The sequence below is a fragment of the Mobula birostris genome, chromosome 3 (genome assembly GCF_030028105.1).
Source record: "Mobula birostris isolate sMobBir1 chromosome 3, sMobBir1.hap1, whole genome shotgun sequence".
NCBI lineage: Eukaryota > Metazoa > Chordata > Chondrichthyes > Myliobatiformes > Myliobatidae > Mobula > Mobula birostris.
In genome coordinates, this window is record NC_092372.1 from 130494089 (window position 1) to 130514627 (window position 20539).

At 45.1% G+C, this 20539-nt stretch overlaps 1 protein-coding gene across 2 annotated transcripts in view; it reads left to right on the plus strand.

Annotated features, from left to right (window-relative positions):
* LOC140194700 (SLAM family member 5-like) overlaps positions 1-20539 on the plus strand; it is a 43634-nt gene that overhangs the window by 9126 nt on the left and 13969 nt on the right. For both annotated transcript variants that reach the window (XM_072251956.1, XM_072251957.1), the window contains exons 2-3: positions 11525-11845; positions 16926-17210. In XM_072251956.1, coding sequence (XP_072108057.1) covers positions 11525-11845; positions 16926-17210 — 606 coding nt within the window. The remainder of the gene's footprint in view (positions 1-11524; positions 11846-16925; positions 17211-20539) is intronic.

Sequence of the window (20539 nt, forward strand, 5' to 3'; positions counted from 1 at the left end):
ACCTGAAATCTCAGTTAGAATTTGCCAGTAGGCATGTGGGATATTCTGAAGTCAACTAGAAGAAGGTTCAATGATTTGATGAAACCAAAATTGAGCTTTTTGGCCATCAGACTAAATGTTATATTTGGCATAAGCCAAACACCAAACATCATCAACCACACACCGTCCCTACCATGAAGCATGATGTTGGCTGCATCACTCTGTGGGGGTGCTTCACTGCAACAGGCTCTGGAAGGCCTGTGAGGGTAGAGGGTAAAGTGAAACCAGCATAATACAGGGATATCCTAGAGGAAAACCTGATGCAGTCTGCCAGAACTACAGGGAATGGCTTAAAAATAACAAAGCTAATGTCCTGGAGTGGCCAAATCAGACAACAAGTTAGAATTTGTGGCTGGACTTGAAATGGGCTGTTCACTCACAATCCCCTTGCAATCTGACAGAACTTGAGCAGTTTCGTAGAGAAGAATGGGGAAAAATTGCAGTGTCTAGATGTGCAAAGCCGATAGACACCTATTCACATGGACTCAAGGCTGTAATTGCTGCCAAAGATGCATCTACTAAATAGTGACTTGAAGGGGGGGGTGAGTAATTATGCAATCAATTATTTTGTGTTTTATATCTGTGATTAATTTAGATCACTTCGTAGAGATTTGTTTTCACTTTGACACGAAAGAGTCTTTATATATTGATCAGTGTCAATAAAAACCAAATTAAAGCACTGTGATTCAATGTTGTAAAACTGTAAAACATGAGAACTTCTGGGGGGTGGGGGGTGGGGGGTGGCGAATACTATTTATACACACCATAGATACAAGGCTGGAAGCAGAATAGACATGACTTGACTTTAGTGTAACAGCTGTATGATTAGTCCTTCTTGCCAACCCAGGAGCCGCTGAAGATGTGCTCCAGGGTTCCTCACTTGGAGCACAGTGGGCACGCAGATGACTCTGCCTTGCCCCATGTGTGCAGGTTTGATGGGCTTGGAAGCATATCGTACACTGCCTGGATGAGAAATTGGATGCGGTGTAGTTCGGCTTTCCAAAGATCAGCCCAGGTCACTTTCCTCTCAACCGCATTCTCCCATCTTGTCCAAGCTCCCTGTTGCTTCATTCCCACCGCCTTGCAGGCTCTCATCTCCTCCACTACTGCTCTCACCTCCTCCTGAACTAGACGACGCCTTTCCTTCCCTCTGGTGTCCATTTGGGGAGTTGGAAAGGATCCTAACCCAGCTCGGCCTCGTGGGTTTCCTGTCAGACACTTACTGCATTTCTGATCTCCTTAAGGATGGAGAGAGATGGTAAAGTCTGCAGAGAGACTCTCTGCTGCCATTGAGGGTGAGGTTTGTCATGGTAACCTTCACATCCATAACAGTTTAATACTCAATTCCAACACCAGAGTGACTCTCATTCTCATTCTCACTCATCACCCTCCACACTCTAATCCTTGATTCCAACACCAAAGTGGCTCTCATTCTCATTCTCACTCATCACCCTCCACATTCTAATACTCAATTCCAACACCAGAGTGACTCTCATTCTCACTCAAATCCCTCCACACTCTAATCCTAGATTCCAACACCAGGACTCTCACTCTCACTCATCACCCTCCACACTCTAATCCTCGATTCCAACACCAGAGTGACTCTCACTGTCACAATGGCGGGGCATTGGGAGCAAGGGTGGACCCAAATGCAAGACACATCTTGTGAGGTTACTTAGATTTACTTTATTGTTTGATACCAGGAGAGCAAGGCAGGAGCAGGAAATAGCGAACTGGACAAGGACTCAGGACTATGACTAGGCTGGGACCAAGAGTCTGGGCTTGGACTCGGAATCGGCTCCCGGAACTAGAGGAGACATGAAAAGGCTAGGGTATGGACTCCGAGCCAGAGACTGGGCAAGGACCCAGTACCTGGGTCTTGCCTCGGGCTTGGACCCCAGAACCAGGCAAGGACATGACATGGGCTAAGGAGAGGAGGAACTTGGAAACACAGAACCTCGGTCTCGAGAGAGCAGGTACATGGAACCATGGACACATAAACAGAACACAGAGTCAGGACCCCTCCTTGGGTATCGGACATAGGGCCGGGACTCACACACAGAACAGAGAGCCGGGACGCCTCCTTGGGTACAGGACATAGGGCCGGGACTCACGACACTCCCCCCCACCCTGGGGCAACAGCAAGACGGCATGACTTACCCCACAGAGGCGAGGACAAGACAAGACAGAACATGACCCCCCGCGGGGCAGCGGCAAGATGGCCTGATTTACCCCATGGAGGTGAGGACAAGACAAGATAAGACAAACACGAATGAACACCAGACAATACCTATCTAGCTCCGGTGATGGAACTAGACCAAAGTGCAGGCGGGGGGCGTAGACAAGGGCTAGAGGCAAAAAGGGCAGAGAAGGGATTCAGACAAGGGGGTAGGACAGGAATCACAGACTGCCAGGGCCAGGACTTGACTTGGTGCTTGAATGCTGCCGGACCCAGGACTTGACTTGGAACCTCTGGGTAGTGACGAGCTCTTGACTCAGCCTGGGAACAGTAGACAGTGGTTCTTGATTCCCTCCGGCGGGTTAACTGATGGACCCACCTCAGTGAGGAAACTTTGCAGGCTCGCTTTGGCGAGGTAACTGGACAGGGTTGCTCCGGTGAGGAAGGGCGAACTACTGGCACTCGCTTCAGCAGAGACTAGGCTTGCTCTGGCCAGATGACATCGGCACTCTGTGCCTTTGGTGACTTTGCAGACGCTCTCGCACCGAACGGCTGAAAGCTGGAGACTAAAAAATACCGGTTCAGCTGAGTGTTAATTGCCTCTAATCACCAAAGTCAAGGGACACGGGAAAACAGGGAATCAACAGTCCAGATTGTAACATAAACAAGCTAAATTTAAAGGGACCCCGATCCGGACCATGACACTCACTCCTCACTCTCCACATTCTAATCTTCAATTCCAATGCTGGAGTGACTCTCACACTCACTTATCACCCTCCACATTCTAATCTTCAATTCCACCGCCAGAATGACTCTCACTCTCTCTCAACTCCCTCCATTTTGTATGTTTTGCTCTGGATTTCCAGCTCTGCAGAACCTCTTGTGTTTATGCCTTCCAAAGTGCTTCCTGTATCTGGACATTGATTTCCTGTGACATCTACAAAGGAGATTTATTTCCTTTGAACAACACTTCTTAAGCTTAGTAGTTTGTTTTTTCTATCGAGGATAACTTCATGTTTTTCAGCATTGTACTGCGTCTGTCACGGTTTTACTCACCCACACAGCCTGTCTATTGTCTTAACAGTCTTTGCACTCACAATACAACTCTAAATCTCACTTCATTTGGCATCATTGGCAAAATTGTAAATATTAGGTTCGGAGTCCTCATCTCAGTCACAGATATGACTGGATATAATCTGGGGTGTGAGCAATGTCTTTAAAACTTCACACTGATATGACTGTGGATAAACTGTGACAGAAAAAAATGTCCCTATGGTATCCACACTGATATGACTGAGGATAGTCTGGGATAGGAACAATGTCCCTATGGTATCCACACTGATATGACTGAGGATAGTCCGGGGTAGAAACAATATCCCTATGGTATCCACACTGATATGACTGAGGATAGTCTGGGATAGGAACAATGTCCCTATGGTATCCACACTGATATGACTGAGGATAGTCTGGGAGTGAAACAATGTACCTGCGGTATCCACACTGATATGACTGTGGATAGTCTGGGAGTGAAACAATATCCCTATGGTATCCACACTGATATGACTGTGGATAGTCTGGGAGTGAAACAATATCCCTATGGTATCCACACTGATATGACTGTGGATAGTCTGGGAGTGAAACAATATCCCTATGGTATCCACACTGATATGACTGTGGATAGTCTGGGAGTGAAACAATATCCCTATGGTATCCACACTGATATGACTGTGGATAATCTGCGACTGAAACAATGTTTCTATGGTATCCACACTGATATGATTGTGAATGGTCTGGGACAGAAACAATGTACCTGCGGTATCCACACTGATATGACTGTGGATACTCTGGGATAGAAACAATGTCCCTTTATTGGGTAAACAACAGGAATTCTGCAGATGCTGGATATTCAAGCAACACACATCAAAGTTGCTGGTGAACACAGCAGGCCAGGCAGAATCTCTAGGAAGAGGTGCAGTCGACGCTTCAGGCCGAGTCCTGACGAAGGCCACATCGGGAGCACCGGACGCAGTATATCACCCCCGTCGACTCACAGGTGAAGTGTTACTTCACCTGGAAGGACTGTTTGGGGTCCTGAATGGTGGTAAGGGAGGAAGTGTAAGGGCATGTGTAGCACTTGTTCCGCTTACATGGATAAGTGCCAGGAGGGAGATCAGTGGGGAGGGATGGGGGGGACGAATGGACAAGGGAGTTGTGTAGGGAGCGATCCCTGCGGAATGCAGAGGGGGGGGGAGGGAAAGATGTGCTTAGTGGTGAGATCCCGTTGGAGGTGGCGGAAGTTACGGAGAATAATATGTTGGACCCGGAGGCTGGTGGGGTGGTAGGTGAGGACCAGGGGAACCCTATTCCTAGCGGGGTGGCGGGAGGATGGAGTGAGAGCAGATGTACGTGAAATGGGGGAGATGCATTTAAGAGCAGAGTTGATAGTGGAGGAAGGGAAGCCCATTTCTTTAAAAAACCCGACGCAGACTGGGAGACCGCTTTGCTGAACATCTACGCTCTGTCCGCCAGAGAAACCAGGATCTCCCAGTGGCCACACATTTTAATTCCACATCCCATTCCCATTCTGACATGTCTATCCACGGCCTCCTCTACTGTAAAGATGAAGCCACACTCAGGTTGGAGGAACAACACCTTATATTCCGTCTGGGTAACCTCCAACCTGATGGCATGAACATCGACTTCTCTAACTTCCGCTAGGCCCCACCTCCCCCTCGTACCCCATCTGTTACTTATTTTTATGCACACATTCTTTCTCTCACTCTCCTTTTTCTCCCTCTGTCCCTCTGAATATACTCTTGCCCATCCTCTGGGTCCCCCCCCCTTGTCTTTCTTCCCGGACCTCCTGTCCCATGATCCTCTCGTATCCCCTTTTGCCTATCACCTGTCCAGCTCTTGGCTCCATCCCTCCCCCTCCTGTCTTTTCCTATCATTTTGGATCTCCCCCTCCCCCTCCAACTTTCAAATCCCTTACTCACTCTTCCTTCAGTTAGTCCTGACGAAGGGTCTCGGCCTGAAACGTCGACTGCACCTCTTCCTACAGATGCTGCTTGGCCTGCTGCGTTCACCAGCAACTTTGATGTGTGTTGCTTGAATTTCCAGCATCTGCAGAATTCCTGTTGTTTGCTTTTATGATTGATTCTGGGTTTTCGGAAATTTGGAGATTTCTACACCCAAAGGACAAAGAATTCTCATTCCTTTCACATGTTTATCATTCTTATTCTCGAATTGACTATTTTTTATTGACTCTGGATTAATACCATCTGTAATTGATTATAATTATGACATTATCGCCATTTCAGATCATGCTCCAATGAAACTTTCTATTAAGTTTATGGATACTTCTACTAATAGACAATGGCGATTTAACCCCATTTTGCTTCAAGACTTGGAATTTGTTAAGTTTATGAAGGGACAGATTGATTTTTTTTGCAACTAATACTACGGAAGAAGTTTCCAGTGGAACAGTATGGGATGCTTTTAAGGCTTATATCTGTGGTCAGATTATTTCCTATTTGGCTGGTTTGAAAAAACGTACAAAGAATGAAATACTCTTGTTGGTTGATAAAATTAAAGAAATTGATAAAAAAAATACACTATTGCTCCTAGTAAGGAGCTGTATAAACAGAGAGTTGAACTTCAATTGGAACATAGTTTATTATTAACATCCTCGATCGAAAATCAATTAATGAGAATGAAAAGTGAGTTTTATATTCATAGTGATAAATCGGGTAAATTATTAGCTAATCAATTGAAATTTGCTTCGGTTGAACGTCAAATTACTAAGATTCGTAAACACGATGATACTTTGACAGTTGATCATGTCGAGATAAACAAAACTTTTCAAGAATTTTATACCTTTTTATATCACTCTGACTTTCCTCATGATTTTAATATCATGCATGATTTTTTAAGTAAACTGAATTTTCCGAAACTATCACCCAAAGACTGCTTCTCATTAGAAACTCCTATTACAGAGGAAGAAATAACAACTGCAATCTCATCAATGAATTTTGGTAAAGCATCTCGTCCGGACGGTTTTACAGTGGAAGTTTTTAAATCCTTTTCCTCTATTCTCTCTCCTTGGTTGTCTGGAACATTCAAAGAAGCAATCAGTTTAGGTAAATTACCACAATCATTTTACGAAGCCTCTATTTCATTAATTCTTAAAAAGAATAAAGATCCTACTGATTGTGCATCTTGTAGACCGATATCTCTTTTGAATGTAGATTCAAAAATTTTTTCAAAAATTTTTAGAGAAGGATAGAGAAGGTATTACCTCAAATTATATCTATGAACCAAACAGGATTTATTAAAAACTGTTATTCATCTTTTAATATTAGGAGGTTAATGAATATTGTTTATTAGATGCTGAGAAAGCCTTTGACAGAGTTGAGTGGCCTAGTTTATTTAGTGTGCTTGAGAAATGTAATTTTAGTCCGATATTTATATCTTGGATTAAGTTGTTATATCATACCCCTGCAGCTTCGGTTTGCACTAATAATCAAAGATCTCCCTTTTTTCTTCTATTTCGCGGTACTAGGCAAGGATGCCCTCTTGGTCCTTTACCATGTAATATCGCCCTTGAACCTTTAGCAATTGCTATCCATGACTCGCCCAACATTTTTGGTATTATCCGCGGAAATGAAATACATAAATTATCACTATATTTGATAATAGTATTTCTCTAATCCGGAGAAGTCAATTCCTGTTATTCTAGCTTTGTTGGCTCAATTTGATAATTTTCCTGGATACAAATTAAACCTTAATAAGAGTGAATTATTTCCCCTAAATAAGCAGGTTCCTATTTATGGATGTTTACCATTTAAATTGGTTACTGACTCTTTTACATATTTAAGGATTATAATTGCGAAAAAGTACAAAGATTTATTTAAAGTTGGTTCTTTACCTTTAACTGATCAGATTAAACTTTTGTTTACTAAATGGTCACCAATACCTTTATCTTTGAGCGGTCGGATTAATGCTATTCAGATGATTATTTTGCCTAAATTTCTATATGTATTTCAATCGGTTCCAATTTTTATTCCAAAATCTTTTTTTGATAATATTGACTCAAAAATTTCTTCATATATATGGCAGAACAAAAATCCTAGGCTAGGTAAAAGGCATTTACAGAAATCTAAAAAAGAGGTGTGGGGGGGGTTAGCACTCCCAAATTTTAGATTTTATTATTGGTCAATTAATATTCGATACTTAAAATTTTGGTTACAAGTCCTGGATGCAACTTCAAGTCCACATTGGGTAAATCTTGAATGTAATTCATTACAAGGGTTTTCTTTGGGTTCGGTTTTAGGGACTTGGCTTCCATTCATTTTTTCTAAACTGTATAAACAAATGAATAATCCAATAGTTAAGTATACTTTACGTATATGGTTTCAATTTCAAAAATTTTTTGGGTTGAACCAATTTATTTTAGCAAGTCCTATTACATCTAATTTCTTTTTTCAACCTTCCACTATGGATCAAACTTACTTTGATTGGAAAATCAAAGGTATAGTACCATTTCGTGATTTATTTTTGGATAATTGTTTTATGTCCTTTGATCAATTATCTGTTGTGTACATACATCTATTGATGCTTCTGGACACATCGTCAGTGATGTTCCTGGAATCATCGGGTGTTTCGGGTCTTTCAACATCATACAACCTCCTCCAGGTGACCCAGCCAGGGCTGGACAGACCCCAGCTTGTGTCCAGATGGCTAGCTACTTATGACTCCATGGCTCCCCTCTTTTGAGCCACAGCCATCTTGAGGCCCTCTCTGCCACATCAGTGGTACTGCGGATGGCTCTCCTCTTCCTCTCTCCCTCGATACCCAAAATGCTGAAGGCTCTAACTAAAGAACGGACTACGAGTCCCCTAGAACCAACCTCCACTGGGAGACACCTCGCTCTCCATCCAGCCTGCTGACAGTTGCTGACCAGTCCTGCGTACTTGGAGAGCTTCCTTTCAAAGGCCTCTTCTAAGCTTTCTTCCCATGGGACTGTCAGCTCCAGCAGCACAACTTGTTTAGTCGACTCAGACACTAGGACAACGTCTGGTCACAGGGTGCTGGCTGCGATATGGTTGGGGAACTTCAGCTGCCCTTCGAGGTCCACCAACAGCTGCCAGTCCCTTGCAGAGGTCAGAATGCCTGCAGATGTTCTTTTGGCAAGTATTGGCTGCTCCCCAGCTCTGACAAAGGCAATGTTCTGCTTGGAGGGTCGGGACTGCTTCGCCCACTCAACTCCTGCGCTGACGGCTTCAGCGATGGTCTTCAGGACCTGATCATGCCTCCACCTGTACTGTCCCTCACCAAGTGCCCTTGCGCAGCCGCTGAAGATGTGCTCCAGGGTTCCTCACTTGGAGCACAGTGGGCACGCAGATGACTCTGCCTTGCCCCATGTGTGCAGGTTTGATGGGCTTGGAAGCATATCGTACACTGCCTGGATGAGAAATTGGATGCGGTGTAGTTCGGCTTTCCAAAGATCAGCCCAGGTCACTTTCCTCTCAACCGCATTCTCCCATCTTGTCCAAGCTCCCTGTTGCTTCATTCCCACCGCCTTGCAGGCTCTCATCTCCTCCACTACTGCTCTCACCTCCTCCTGAACTAGACGACGCCTTTCCTTCCCTCTGGTGTCCATTTGGGGAGTTGGAAAGGATCCTAACCCAGCTCGGCCTCGTGTGACCACTCCCACCAGCCTCCTGTGACACAGCCTTGCCTCTGCCTCCTGAACAGCTTCCTCTGCCCTCCACTTCCTGCCAGTACTTACTTGGATCCCTGCTCTAGCCACCATCGGGTCACTTGAGTCCCTATACTGTAGCACCTCTCTGGCTCTTGTTACCTTGAATTCTTCCTCCAAGGATTTGAAGGGCAGTTGCAGTTTGTTGTGGTGTCCATGGAGTGCGATGCTGCTCAGGCTCTTTGGCAGCACCAGCCATCTCCTGAGGTGGTTGCTAACCCTCCTCTCTAAGGTTTCGACTGTCGAGATCGGAACTGCATAGATGAGGAGGGGCCACAGGATCTAATAAATATAATTTACCCATATCTCACTTTTTTAGATATCTACAGGTTAGAAACTTTTTAATTACTGCTTCTCCTAATTTTCCACACTTCTATCCAATGGATATTTTGGAAAAAATTTTAGATTTAAATCTCTCTCAGAAAGGTGTTGTAGCAATTATTTATAATATAATTATGAATTTATGTCCTGATGTATCTAATAAAATTAAAACTGATTGGGAAAGAGAATTTAAGGTTATAATACCGATTGAAAAATAGGAAATAATTCTTCAATTAGTTAATTCATCTTCTATATGTGCTAAACATGCATTGATAGAGTTTAAAGTAGTACACAGGGCTCATATGTGCAAAGATAAATTACCTCGTTATTACTCTTATATAAATCCTATATGTGATAGATGTCATTCCGAGATAGTTTCTTTAACTCACATGTTTTGGTCATGTCCTTTGTTGAAAAAAATATTGGAAATATATTTTTGATATTATTTCAACTATTTTGAACATAGATTTACAACCTTACCCAATTACTGCTATTTTTGGGTTACGAATGATAGAGTCAAATCACTTAACCTCTTCAGTTCGTCAGATGATTGCATTTCTTACTTTAAATACAAACAACAGGAATTCTGCAGATGCTGGAAATTCAAGCAACACACATAAAAGTTGCTGGTGAACGCAGCAGGATGCTGCCTGGCCTGCTGCGTTCACCAGCAACTTTTATGTGTGTTGCTTGCATTTCTTACTTTAATGGCGAGAAGATTCATTTTGCTGATTGGAAAGAGATTAACCCTCCTACTGTATTTCACTGGTTTCCTCAAACTATATTGTGTTTAAATTAGGAAGAAATTAGAAGTGTGGTTTATGACCCTTCCATTAAATTTGAAAAAACTTGGAGGCTATTTATTCAGCATTTTGATAGGATGTAATTTGACCATTTCCAAACTTATTTTACTTCTCTGTAATGTTGGTTGAGAGGAACGGATTCGTCGACACTAAGGTTTTCTTTTCTCCCACTTTTACAATGTTAAAACAGCCCAGGTCTTTTTTTCAGTTTAATTGATTAATTCTGTTTAGATTAGTTTTTTTGGGGGGGGGGGGTTATTTTTTTTTTCCTTTTTCATGATTTTTGTCTAGATATTTCTTTTTGTTCTGTATTACTCATTGGTATCCTATATGATTTGGAGTTTTGTCAATTAAGTATTATTTGGTTTTATAATTACTCATGTTAATTATAACAATGTATTCCCAATAACTTTGTACTACTATTATATCATGTTTATATTTTATGAAACTAATAAAAAGATTGAAAGAGAAAGACAAAGTGGATCAAACCCACTTTATTTACGAAATATATCATGGGGAGTCGGCCTCACAATCAGGGCGTCCTGGACTCCAAATAAACAGTGGAAAGTTCCTCCTTTTATACAGTATAGAAATGAGATGTTCGTAATTTTCCCTTGTAAAATTCCCAGATTACAGAATTACCACTTACTTTACTTATCTCTTTAAATTCATTAATTGTACTAAGGCCTACATCACGACTGATGTGAAAGAAGCAATCTGATCACTGCTTTAAACTATTTCTAACGTCCATCTCTATTCCAAAGATACCAAACTCAGACTCTCCGGTATTCGATTCTCCACCTCACTATTTATGTCTTTCTCCATTTTCAGAAATCTCTTCCTCCACATGGCTCACACCCTCCCATTTACCCCATATAATTTATTTATTGGCTCAGAGATACGGCTTGGAACAGGTCCTTAGGGCCAGACGAGCTACGAGCTACCCAACTAGTTATCCCGAGCTTAACCACAGGACAATTGACAATGACCAATTGACCTACTAACCGGCATGTCTTTGGGCTGTGGGAGGAAACACACGCTCTCACCGTAAGAACGGACAAACTTGCTTACACAGGATGCCAGAGTTGAACTCTGAATTCTAATGCCCTGAACTGTAAGAGTGTTGCTCTATTCCGTTTTTGTTCAAACTCCCCAAATGCTTCTACTTTCTCCACCGATACTATTCGCTTCACCGAGTTCCTTTGCCATGTCTCTGCCTCCCTGACATCATTTCTCAGGCCTGGTTGCAGAGAATCTTCACTCTGTTTCCTCCCATGAGCTCACTGTGTGATGTAGGAACTGTGGGTCAGATCACTCACGGGCCAGAAGCCAGACAATGGGCCGCATGGTCTGCCCCTGTGTATGTGATTCCTCCTCCAGTCACTGAGCTCACATTCTGACTGTCTCCTCTTGTCTCCTCAGCCAGGACTGGAGCTTCCCCTGTCATTGTGAATGGAGCCCTGGGATACTCGGTTTCCTTGTCTCCTTTGACCTCAGTCAGTCAAGGCATTGACGAGGTTGTGTGGAGAAGGTTATCACCCAGAATGAAGTTAGCACGATGCTCACAAGGATCGGTTCAATACTTTAATACCAATTACACCAACCGAATAACTCTTCATTACCGAAACTTCAGCCTGGAAATCCATGATCTAAGGAAGGAGGACGCTGCCGAATATGAGGTGATTACTGCAACAGGAAATACAGGAAATGAACACTCAGAACTTTTCCAACTTAAGGTGTACGGTGAGTAAGATTTCTGTGGAGGGGCCTGGATTAATGAGTGTGGACAGATCCCACATGTTCCCACTGTCTGCCTGTGTCCAGAGCTGTGCTCACGGTCCCAGTGCAGTGGGGCTGAGACAGTGCAGGGCTGGGGTAACACACCCACTGCATCCCTGGAGATGAGGCCAGTGTCCGTGCAGGGTGACCCTGTGACCGGGAGCCTGGAGAAACAGCACACGGGGAGGAGTGTGGTACAAACACGCACAATTAGAACAGGATCAGAATCAGAATCAGGTCTAATATCATTGGCATTTGTCATAAAATTTGTAGTTTTGTGGCAGCAGTACATGATTAAAACACTCTAATGAACAATAAAGAATATATATAAAATTAAATTGAATAAACAGTGAAAAAGAGAGGAAACTACTGAGGCAGAGTGCAGGGGTTCATTGTCCAGTCAGAAATCTGATGGTGGTGGAGGAGAGGCTCTTCCTGAAATGTCGAGTGTGTGTCTTCAGGCTCCTGTCCCTCCTCCCTGATGGAGGTAATGAGAAGCGGCCATGTCCTGGGTGGTGGGGTGCTTCATGGCAGATGCCACTTTTCCCCAGCATGCAGACCGCTCATCAGGCACTCCAGACCAGTTCGGAAGCAGGTGAAAACTTGGCCAGCAGGAGCCATCTCTGTTCTTCAAGACTGCTTTCCGCACACTGACTGGCACATGTTCGGGGAGGCTGCAACCGATGGCAACTCTACCATCTTAGAGCAGTGCACGACGTCAGTGACTAGCTACATCAGCAAGTGCATCGATGACGTCACTGTAGCCAAGACCATCACAACACCCGCTAACCAGAAGCCATGGATGACCGCGGAGGTGCGTGCGCTGCTGAGGACCCGTGACTCCGCCTTCAGAGCAGGCGACAAGGCTGCCCTAACAACAGCGAGGGCCAAGCTGTCCCGAGCCATCAGAGAGGCAAAGCGTGCACATGCCCAGCAAATCCACAGCCATTTCCAGGACAGCGGAGACACACAGCACATGTGGAAGGGAATTCAGGACATCACCAACTACAAGACAACACCACCTGCCTGTGCTGGTGATGCCTCCCTCCCAGATGCGTTGAACAACTTCTACACTCGTTTTGAGGCAGCAAATGACGTGGCGGCGAGGAAGATCATCCCTCCTCCAAATGACCAGGTGCTGTGTCTTACCGTGGCCGATGTGAGGAGAACCCTGTGCAGTGTCAACCCTCAGAAGGCTGCTGGACCAGACGATATTCCCAGCAGGGTGCTTAGAGGATGTGCAGACCAGCTAGCAGAGATTCTTCCTGACAGCTTCAACATCTCCCTGAGCAGCACCGTCGTTCCTACATGCTTCAAGGCTGCCACCATCGTCCCCGTGCCGAAGAAGTCTTCAGTGTCCTGCCTCAATGACTACCGTCCCGTCGCACTCACATCCGTCGTCATGAAGTGTTTCGAGAGGCTCGTCATGAGGCACATCAAGACCCTGCTGCCCCGCTCACTGGACCCCCTGCAGTTTGCGTGCTGTCCCAACGGTTCAACAGACTACGCCATTGCCATCAGCCTCCACCTGGCCTTAACCCACCTGGACAAAAAAAAACACGTATGTTCGAATGCTGTACATAGACTTCAGTTCAGCATTCAACACAATCATTCCTCAGAAACTGATTGGAAAGCTGAGTCTACTGGGCCTGAACACCTCCCTCTGCAACTGGATCCTAGACTTCCTGACTGGGAGACCTCAGTCAGTCCGGATCGGGAGCAGCATCTCCAACACCTTCACACTGAGCACAGGGGCCCCCCAGGGCTGTGTGCTCAGTCCTCTGCTGTTCACTCTGTTGACCCACGACTTTGCAGCAATACACAGCTCGAATCACACCATCAAGTTCGCCGATGACACGAACGTGGTGGGTCCCATCAGCAAGAATGATGAGTCAGCATACAGAGAGGAGATGCGGCGGCTAACGGACTGGTACAGAGCCAACAACCTGTCTCTGAATGTGAACAAAACAAAAGAGATGGTTGTTGACTTCAGGAGGACACGGAGTGACCACTCTCCGCTAAACATTGACGGCTCCTCCGTTGAGATCGTTAAGAGCACCAAATTTCTTGGTGTTCACCTGGCAGAGAATCTCACCTGGTCCCTCAACACTAGCTCCACAGCAAAGAAAGCCCAGCAGCGTCTCTACTTTCTGTGATGGCTGAGAAAAGTCCATCTTCCACTCCCCATCCTCACCACGTCCTACAGAGGTTGTATTGAGAGCATCCTGAGCAGCTGCATCACTTTCTGGTTTGGAAATTGCACCATCTTGGATCACAAGAACCTGCAGCAGATAATGAGGTCAGCTGAGAAGATCATCGGGGTCTCTCTTCCTGCCATTACAGACATTTACACCACATGCTGCATCCGCAAAGCAAACAGCATTATGGAGGACCCCACACACCCCTCATACAAACTCTTCTCCCTCCTGCCATCTGGCAAAAGGCAACGAAGAATTTGGGATCTCACGACCAGACTAAATAACAGTTTCTTTCCCCAAGCCATCAGACTCTTCAATACCCAGAGCCTGGACTGACATCAACCTACTACCCTCTACTGTGCCTATTGTCTTGCTTATTATTTATTGTAATGCCTGCATTGTTTTATGCAGTTTATGCAGTTCTGGGTAGGTCTGTAGTCTAGTGTAGTTTTTGTGTTGTTTTACGCAGCTCAGTGTGTTTTTGTATTGCTTCATGTAGCAACATTGTCCTGAAAAACTCTGTCTCGTTTTTACTATGTACTGTACCAGCGGATATGGTTGAAATGACAATAAAAAGTGACTTGACGACTTGACTTGACTTGACTTGAAGATGTCCTCAGTGCTGGGGAGACTAGTGCCCATGATGGTTGAGGTTACAACTTTCTGTAGTGACAGGATTACCCGATTAGACGTTTACATGAACGAGCAGGTGTACGAGTGTACCTGATAAAGTTACCCCCACCTCGCTCGATGTACTGTGCACACCTACCCCGGTGTATTTCCCCAGAGGCACTTACCCAGCGGCCTAATCTCCCTCAGCCCTGCACTGCCTCAGCCCCACTGCACCTCAGCTCCATTTGCCACTTCTCAGACCCATCCAGCAAGCCCAGGAGAAGTCATTCTCAGTTCCAAACAGTTTCTGCTGATACTTCCATGCAAAGTGTTGGAGAGTTGAGGGCACTAATATTCAGGCAAAAGTAGAGTCTGTGGCCACTTTATTAGATAGAGGAGTGAAACCCTGTGTGGTCTTCTCCTGCTGGAGCCCATCCACTTCAAGGTGAGGTCTGGCCATTCTCCTGCTTTAATGAGACATCTGTCTGCAGAATCTGTTGTGTTTAAGATTACACTCTCACTATCAAACAAAGGATTGAATACAAATTCATTAGGAACTGGTTTGCTGGACAGTGGGGTTGATGCGATGCACAAATTTGCAGTGGTGGAAGGAGACGGAAGCAAGGGGTTTCTCAAAGAAGGCTGCGACTTCTGGGACTTGCTGATGGGTAGGGTGAGAAGGCAGAGACCCTACTATATTCAAACAGCACACAGGTGAATTAAAATGCTGTCACCTACAGGGATGGAGCCATGGTAGGAAGCTGGGATCAGGCTGAATATCAACATTCACTCAAACATTTTTTACAACTGCGTAGAACAACCATCGTTCGGAACAGGAGAGTTTTAAATGGCCTGGAAACATTGCAGCACTTTACATTTTTCTGCAATGTGCAGACTATGAATATTTAGAAAATTGAAAAATCGTATATTTTTGATTTTATGAATTGAAGGATATAATGAAAGACAGTACAATAAAGAAACTCTTTCACATTCTGTAAACTTTCTCTAGCTGCGTCCAATTCCAGTTACCGCAGCAACATTGGCTACGTGCGTGGGAGTATTTCAGCCTCTGTGCGGCCATGCACCAACACAGCTTAGAGTGAACAGTGCGAGAAAGATCCATCCCGACTGCCACAACTGGGATTGGCTGAATGTCCGATTTCTGCTTTATGAAGTATTTTCTGATTTTCATTGTGGTCTAACCCAGGCATATGAGGACAAGATCCCTTCAGATATACGGAACAGGAGAAGCCCCTTTATCCACATGGAACAGGAGAAGCCCCTTTATCCACAGGGAATGGGAAAAGCCCCTTTATCCACACTGAACAGGAAAAGTCCATTTAGCACATGATCCACGCTGACTATCTACCCATCCACACTAATCCTACACTAATTTCATTTCTTAATTCCTCCCACATTCTCATCCACTTGCCCCAGACCACACCGTTTACGTACAGACCTGTAGCAATGTATGTCCAATGACTAATTAGCTCAACTACCCTACTGACTTTAATTTGTGAAGGAAACCGAAGCTCCCGGGTAAACCAAAGCCGAAACATAGAGAACATACAAATTCCACACGGACACCAGCCAAGATCAAGATTGAACCTCAGTCTCTGTCACTGCAAAGCTGCCCCTGTACTTGGAGTGCTGCCCTTGAGTGAAGGCTGAATCTGTCATCCCAAAATACTGCCCATCACTGCAACTTATTCCCCATTCTTCCTCATTTCCCCTCTCAGAATGTGCCATGTTAACAGATGGGAATTAACAGCCTGACGACACACTGGTCTATGAGCTGATGAATGGGGGAGAAGTTGTGTGACCCAGGATCTCCAGTGTCAGGTTCACTCTCGAACACTGCACACAGTTCCAGTCTAGATCTGTGCCCGTCACAGTCCCATGGTTAATGCTCTTGGTCCAGAATCAGGACCACACACAGGAACGACAAAAGACATGGAACTGAGAGAGTTGCCAGCATACAGAGCCATAAACAAGTCATAACAGAGTGCTTGTGGATGACCCTGGGCAATTTTTTGGGAAGAGGGCACAGCACATGTGTAAACTTCTTCTAGCAGCAACTGACTGAATTGAAGATGAGTGAAGGGTTAAATGGGTGGGGGGGATATGAGCTGGGATGAGCTTTATGTTCACTTGGGACCATTCAGGATGGGATGGGGAAGTTGGTAATTGAAGTGTCCACAAAGACCTCCTTTACTTGTCTTGCATCTCTCCAGGGCTTGTGTCAGGGGCACACATCACCGTTCAGGGCATCTTTGGGATCTGTAACCTCACCTTGATCTGCACCGTGACCTCAGGTGACCCCACCTTCACGTGGTGGAGGAATGGAGAAGCTTTGGTAAATGACAGCACCCAGCACATCCGGGTACTCGGAAATATGCTGGAGGTTCATCACGCTGCAGAGGTCAAGTACGCTGTGTACAAATGTGAGGCCAGTAACCCCATCAGTAAGGCAACAGCAGAGATCAAGCTGAGGGACGTCTGCAAACTGGACACATCTGGTGAGTGTCAGAGTAAAGAACCCAAGTTATTTTGAGGGTGTTGTTTCCCTGCAGAGGGAGCTTCAGTCTGTATCTAGCCCATATCTTGAAGCATTAGATGGGATAGTGTAAAGGGAGCTTCACTCTGAATCTAACCTTGTACTGAGAGTGTGTGTTGGGACAGCAAAGAAGATCTTTACTCTGGATCTAACTTGTGTCTTGGCAATATTTAACAGATCACTGGAGAGAGGGGTTTATTCTGTACCCAATACTTTCCCCACTTCTTTTAAGCGAAGCTTGATTAAAGCATTTGTCCCATGCCCAGAATGGGTTCAGCCTTTGTGGAGAACATTGCTTCTTCAAAGTCTCCAGCGGACAATGCTGAATTCTTTTCATTCAACATCAATGAATGGATATACCCTCGGATGATGGGCAGGCTGTGGGTTCAGATGGTGCTTTCGATGGGTTCCTGTCTGCACTGGTGAATGGCCACCTTGCTCATGAACAAAATGTTGAGGAGGTCTCACCCCCTTCTGACCTGACATCCATTATTCAGGAACTACGTACAGGGAATCATCGAGTACTGAACTGAGACACACCTCTTGTACATGGAGCACATATTCATCCAGGCTACGAAAGGACAGGGACCCATGAGGCCACAGGAGAATATGAAATTAAAATTCTGCATTCCACCAGCACCCTCCACCCCAGGTCTCATATAGCCATGTCCAGGACACAGAACAAAGGCTATAGACGGGGGAGACGATGGTGAACAGTCAGGGTGTACAGGGACAGGCTCTACAGGAAATGCGTCCGTGTGGTGTGGAGCAACCCACAAGGCATTTTCAGTAAACAGCCCATAATTGTCTAATATGTTTCTGAGGACTCTCAGCACAGGAGATAATTCCCAGTAAATGGGAGTCAGTCCAATTAGGAGCAGACAATGTTCATGTGACCCCTTATCAGAATCACTTTTAATATCACTGGCACATGTTGTCTTGCGGTAGCAATGCAGCGAAGTACAGAACAAAACTATAAATTACAGTAAGGAACTTGTGTATGTGTATCATTTATATCTAGAATATAAAATCTACTAAAAAGTTAAATAAATGTTGCAAGAAGAGAGTAAAACAAACAGTGTGGCAGTGTTCATGAGCTGGTTCACCGTCCATTCAGAAAGCTGATGGCGGCGGGATGAAGGTGTTCCTAAAAAGTCTTCATTGATGGTAGCGATGAGATTAGAGCCAGTCCTGGGTAATGGGGTCCTTAATGATGGACGTCTCCTTTGTTGAACCATCACCTTTTGACAGTGTCCTCAATGCTCAGGAGACTGGTGCCCGTGATTGAGCTGTCTGAGATTGCAACCTTCTGCAGCGTTTTCCAATCCTTTGCAATGGTCCTTCATACTAGACAGTGATGAGACCAGTTAGAATGTGTCCACAGTGTATCTGTAGAAATATGTAGAAATCTCTTATCACAAGGTGACATGGAAGCCAAAATCATCACCTGGAAGCCTTGGTGTTGTGCAGCGTCGCTGTTCAAGCATTTCACTCCTTCCCTGTCAAGTCGCAGTACCTGGAGGTAGAGATGTCCCTGATTCCAGTGACAGGCAGGCAGCTTTAACAGAGAAACACAGCTGGTGCTCACCACTGGGAACCGCGTGTTGTCCTGAAGGCCTGGCGTCATAAAGTAACACAGCTGAGAAAAGAGCCCTTCAGCACTATTCCTGGGGAAGAAATGCATCAGGAGTGACTACACTCTGGGAAGATGCTCAACATACAGGTATCTACAGGGTCCAGAGACAGAGTACCCACCTGGTTTTAGAAACACACCTGTGACTGACCACTCTCCTCAATCAGGAGTCTCAGAACCATACCAGAGATCCTTGCCACACAGAAAATCCACCATCTACTTCTGGATCTTGGCAGGAGAGACGTGGGGTTTGAGCAAGGTTTCCATGGCATGGAAATCACCAATTGGTTTGCAAACAGTGCTCGGCCCTTATCAGAAAACACTTGGCACAGTCATGTCTAAAACCCTCATGGCTGGTGACTTTCAAAAGCTACGTCCTATCAGTTTGTCAGATTGGGACCCAGATAAGTTCTCAGATAGATGAGATAAATGAGAATGAGCTGTCCTCCACCAGTGATATGTTAAAGTGACAGTGAGCTGCACCCTACCCACATGCATAGTGGGGTGAGCTTCACCCACACCACATGATATTCCAAGCATGGCGTCACTGTGATGCAGAACACGTACACATACACAGGTACAGAGAGACTGCTCTTCCAGTAATCACGAATATTCCCGTTTCTCAGTTCCTCCATCTCTGCTGCATCTGTTCTGATGATGAAACTTCCAATTCCGGACCGTATGAGATGTCATCCTTCCTCAGAGAACAGTGTTTCCCTTCCTCCACCATCAATGTTGCCCTCACCTACATCTTCTCCATTTCCTGGATATCCACTTCAGCCCATCTTCCTGCCACCATATCAGGGATAGAGCTCCCTGATCCTTCCCTACCACTCCATGGGCCGCCATATACAGCACATCATTCTCCAGAACTTCCGCCATGTTCAACAGGATCCTAGTGCAAGGCACATCCTCCCTTTTCTCTCTGTTTTCCATACAGACAGCTCTCTCTGAGGCACCCTTGCCCACTTGTCCTTCCCCACTGATCTGCTTCATGACATTTATCCCTGCAAGCAGGACAATGCATCACCCGTCAGGGCTCCAAATATTCCTCTCAGGTGAGGTGACACTTCACCTGCGAGTTTGATGGGCTCATCTGCCCTATCCAGTGCGCCTCGTGCGGCCTCCTCTACATTAGTGAGACCCGATGTAGACTGGGGACTGCTTTGTGTAGCACCTTTGCTCTATCTGCCACAGAAGGCAAGATTCCCTGGAGGCCGCCCTTTCAAATCCACATTCCCTTCCCATTCCGACAGGTCGACCATTGTCCTCCTCTACTGTCACGATGCGACACTCTCTGGTTGGAGAAACAACACCTAATATTCTGTCTGAGAATCGCGTGAAGATCGATTTCTCTAACTTCTCGCAATTTCACGCCCTCCCCTTCTATATTTTCATAATCAGAATCAGGTTTAATATCACCGGCATGTATCGTGAAATCTGTTAACTTTGCGGCAGCAGTGCAGTGCAATACATGATAAATATAGAAAATAAATAAATATGTAAATCAATTACAGTAAGAATATATGTATATTAAATAGTTAAATTAAAAATAGTGCAGCTCAGAAATAATATAAAAACAAAAAATGTGGGGTAGTGTTCATGGGTTCAGTGTTCATTTAGGAATGGGATGGGAGAGGGGAAGAAACTGTTCCTGA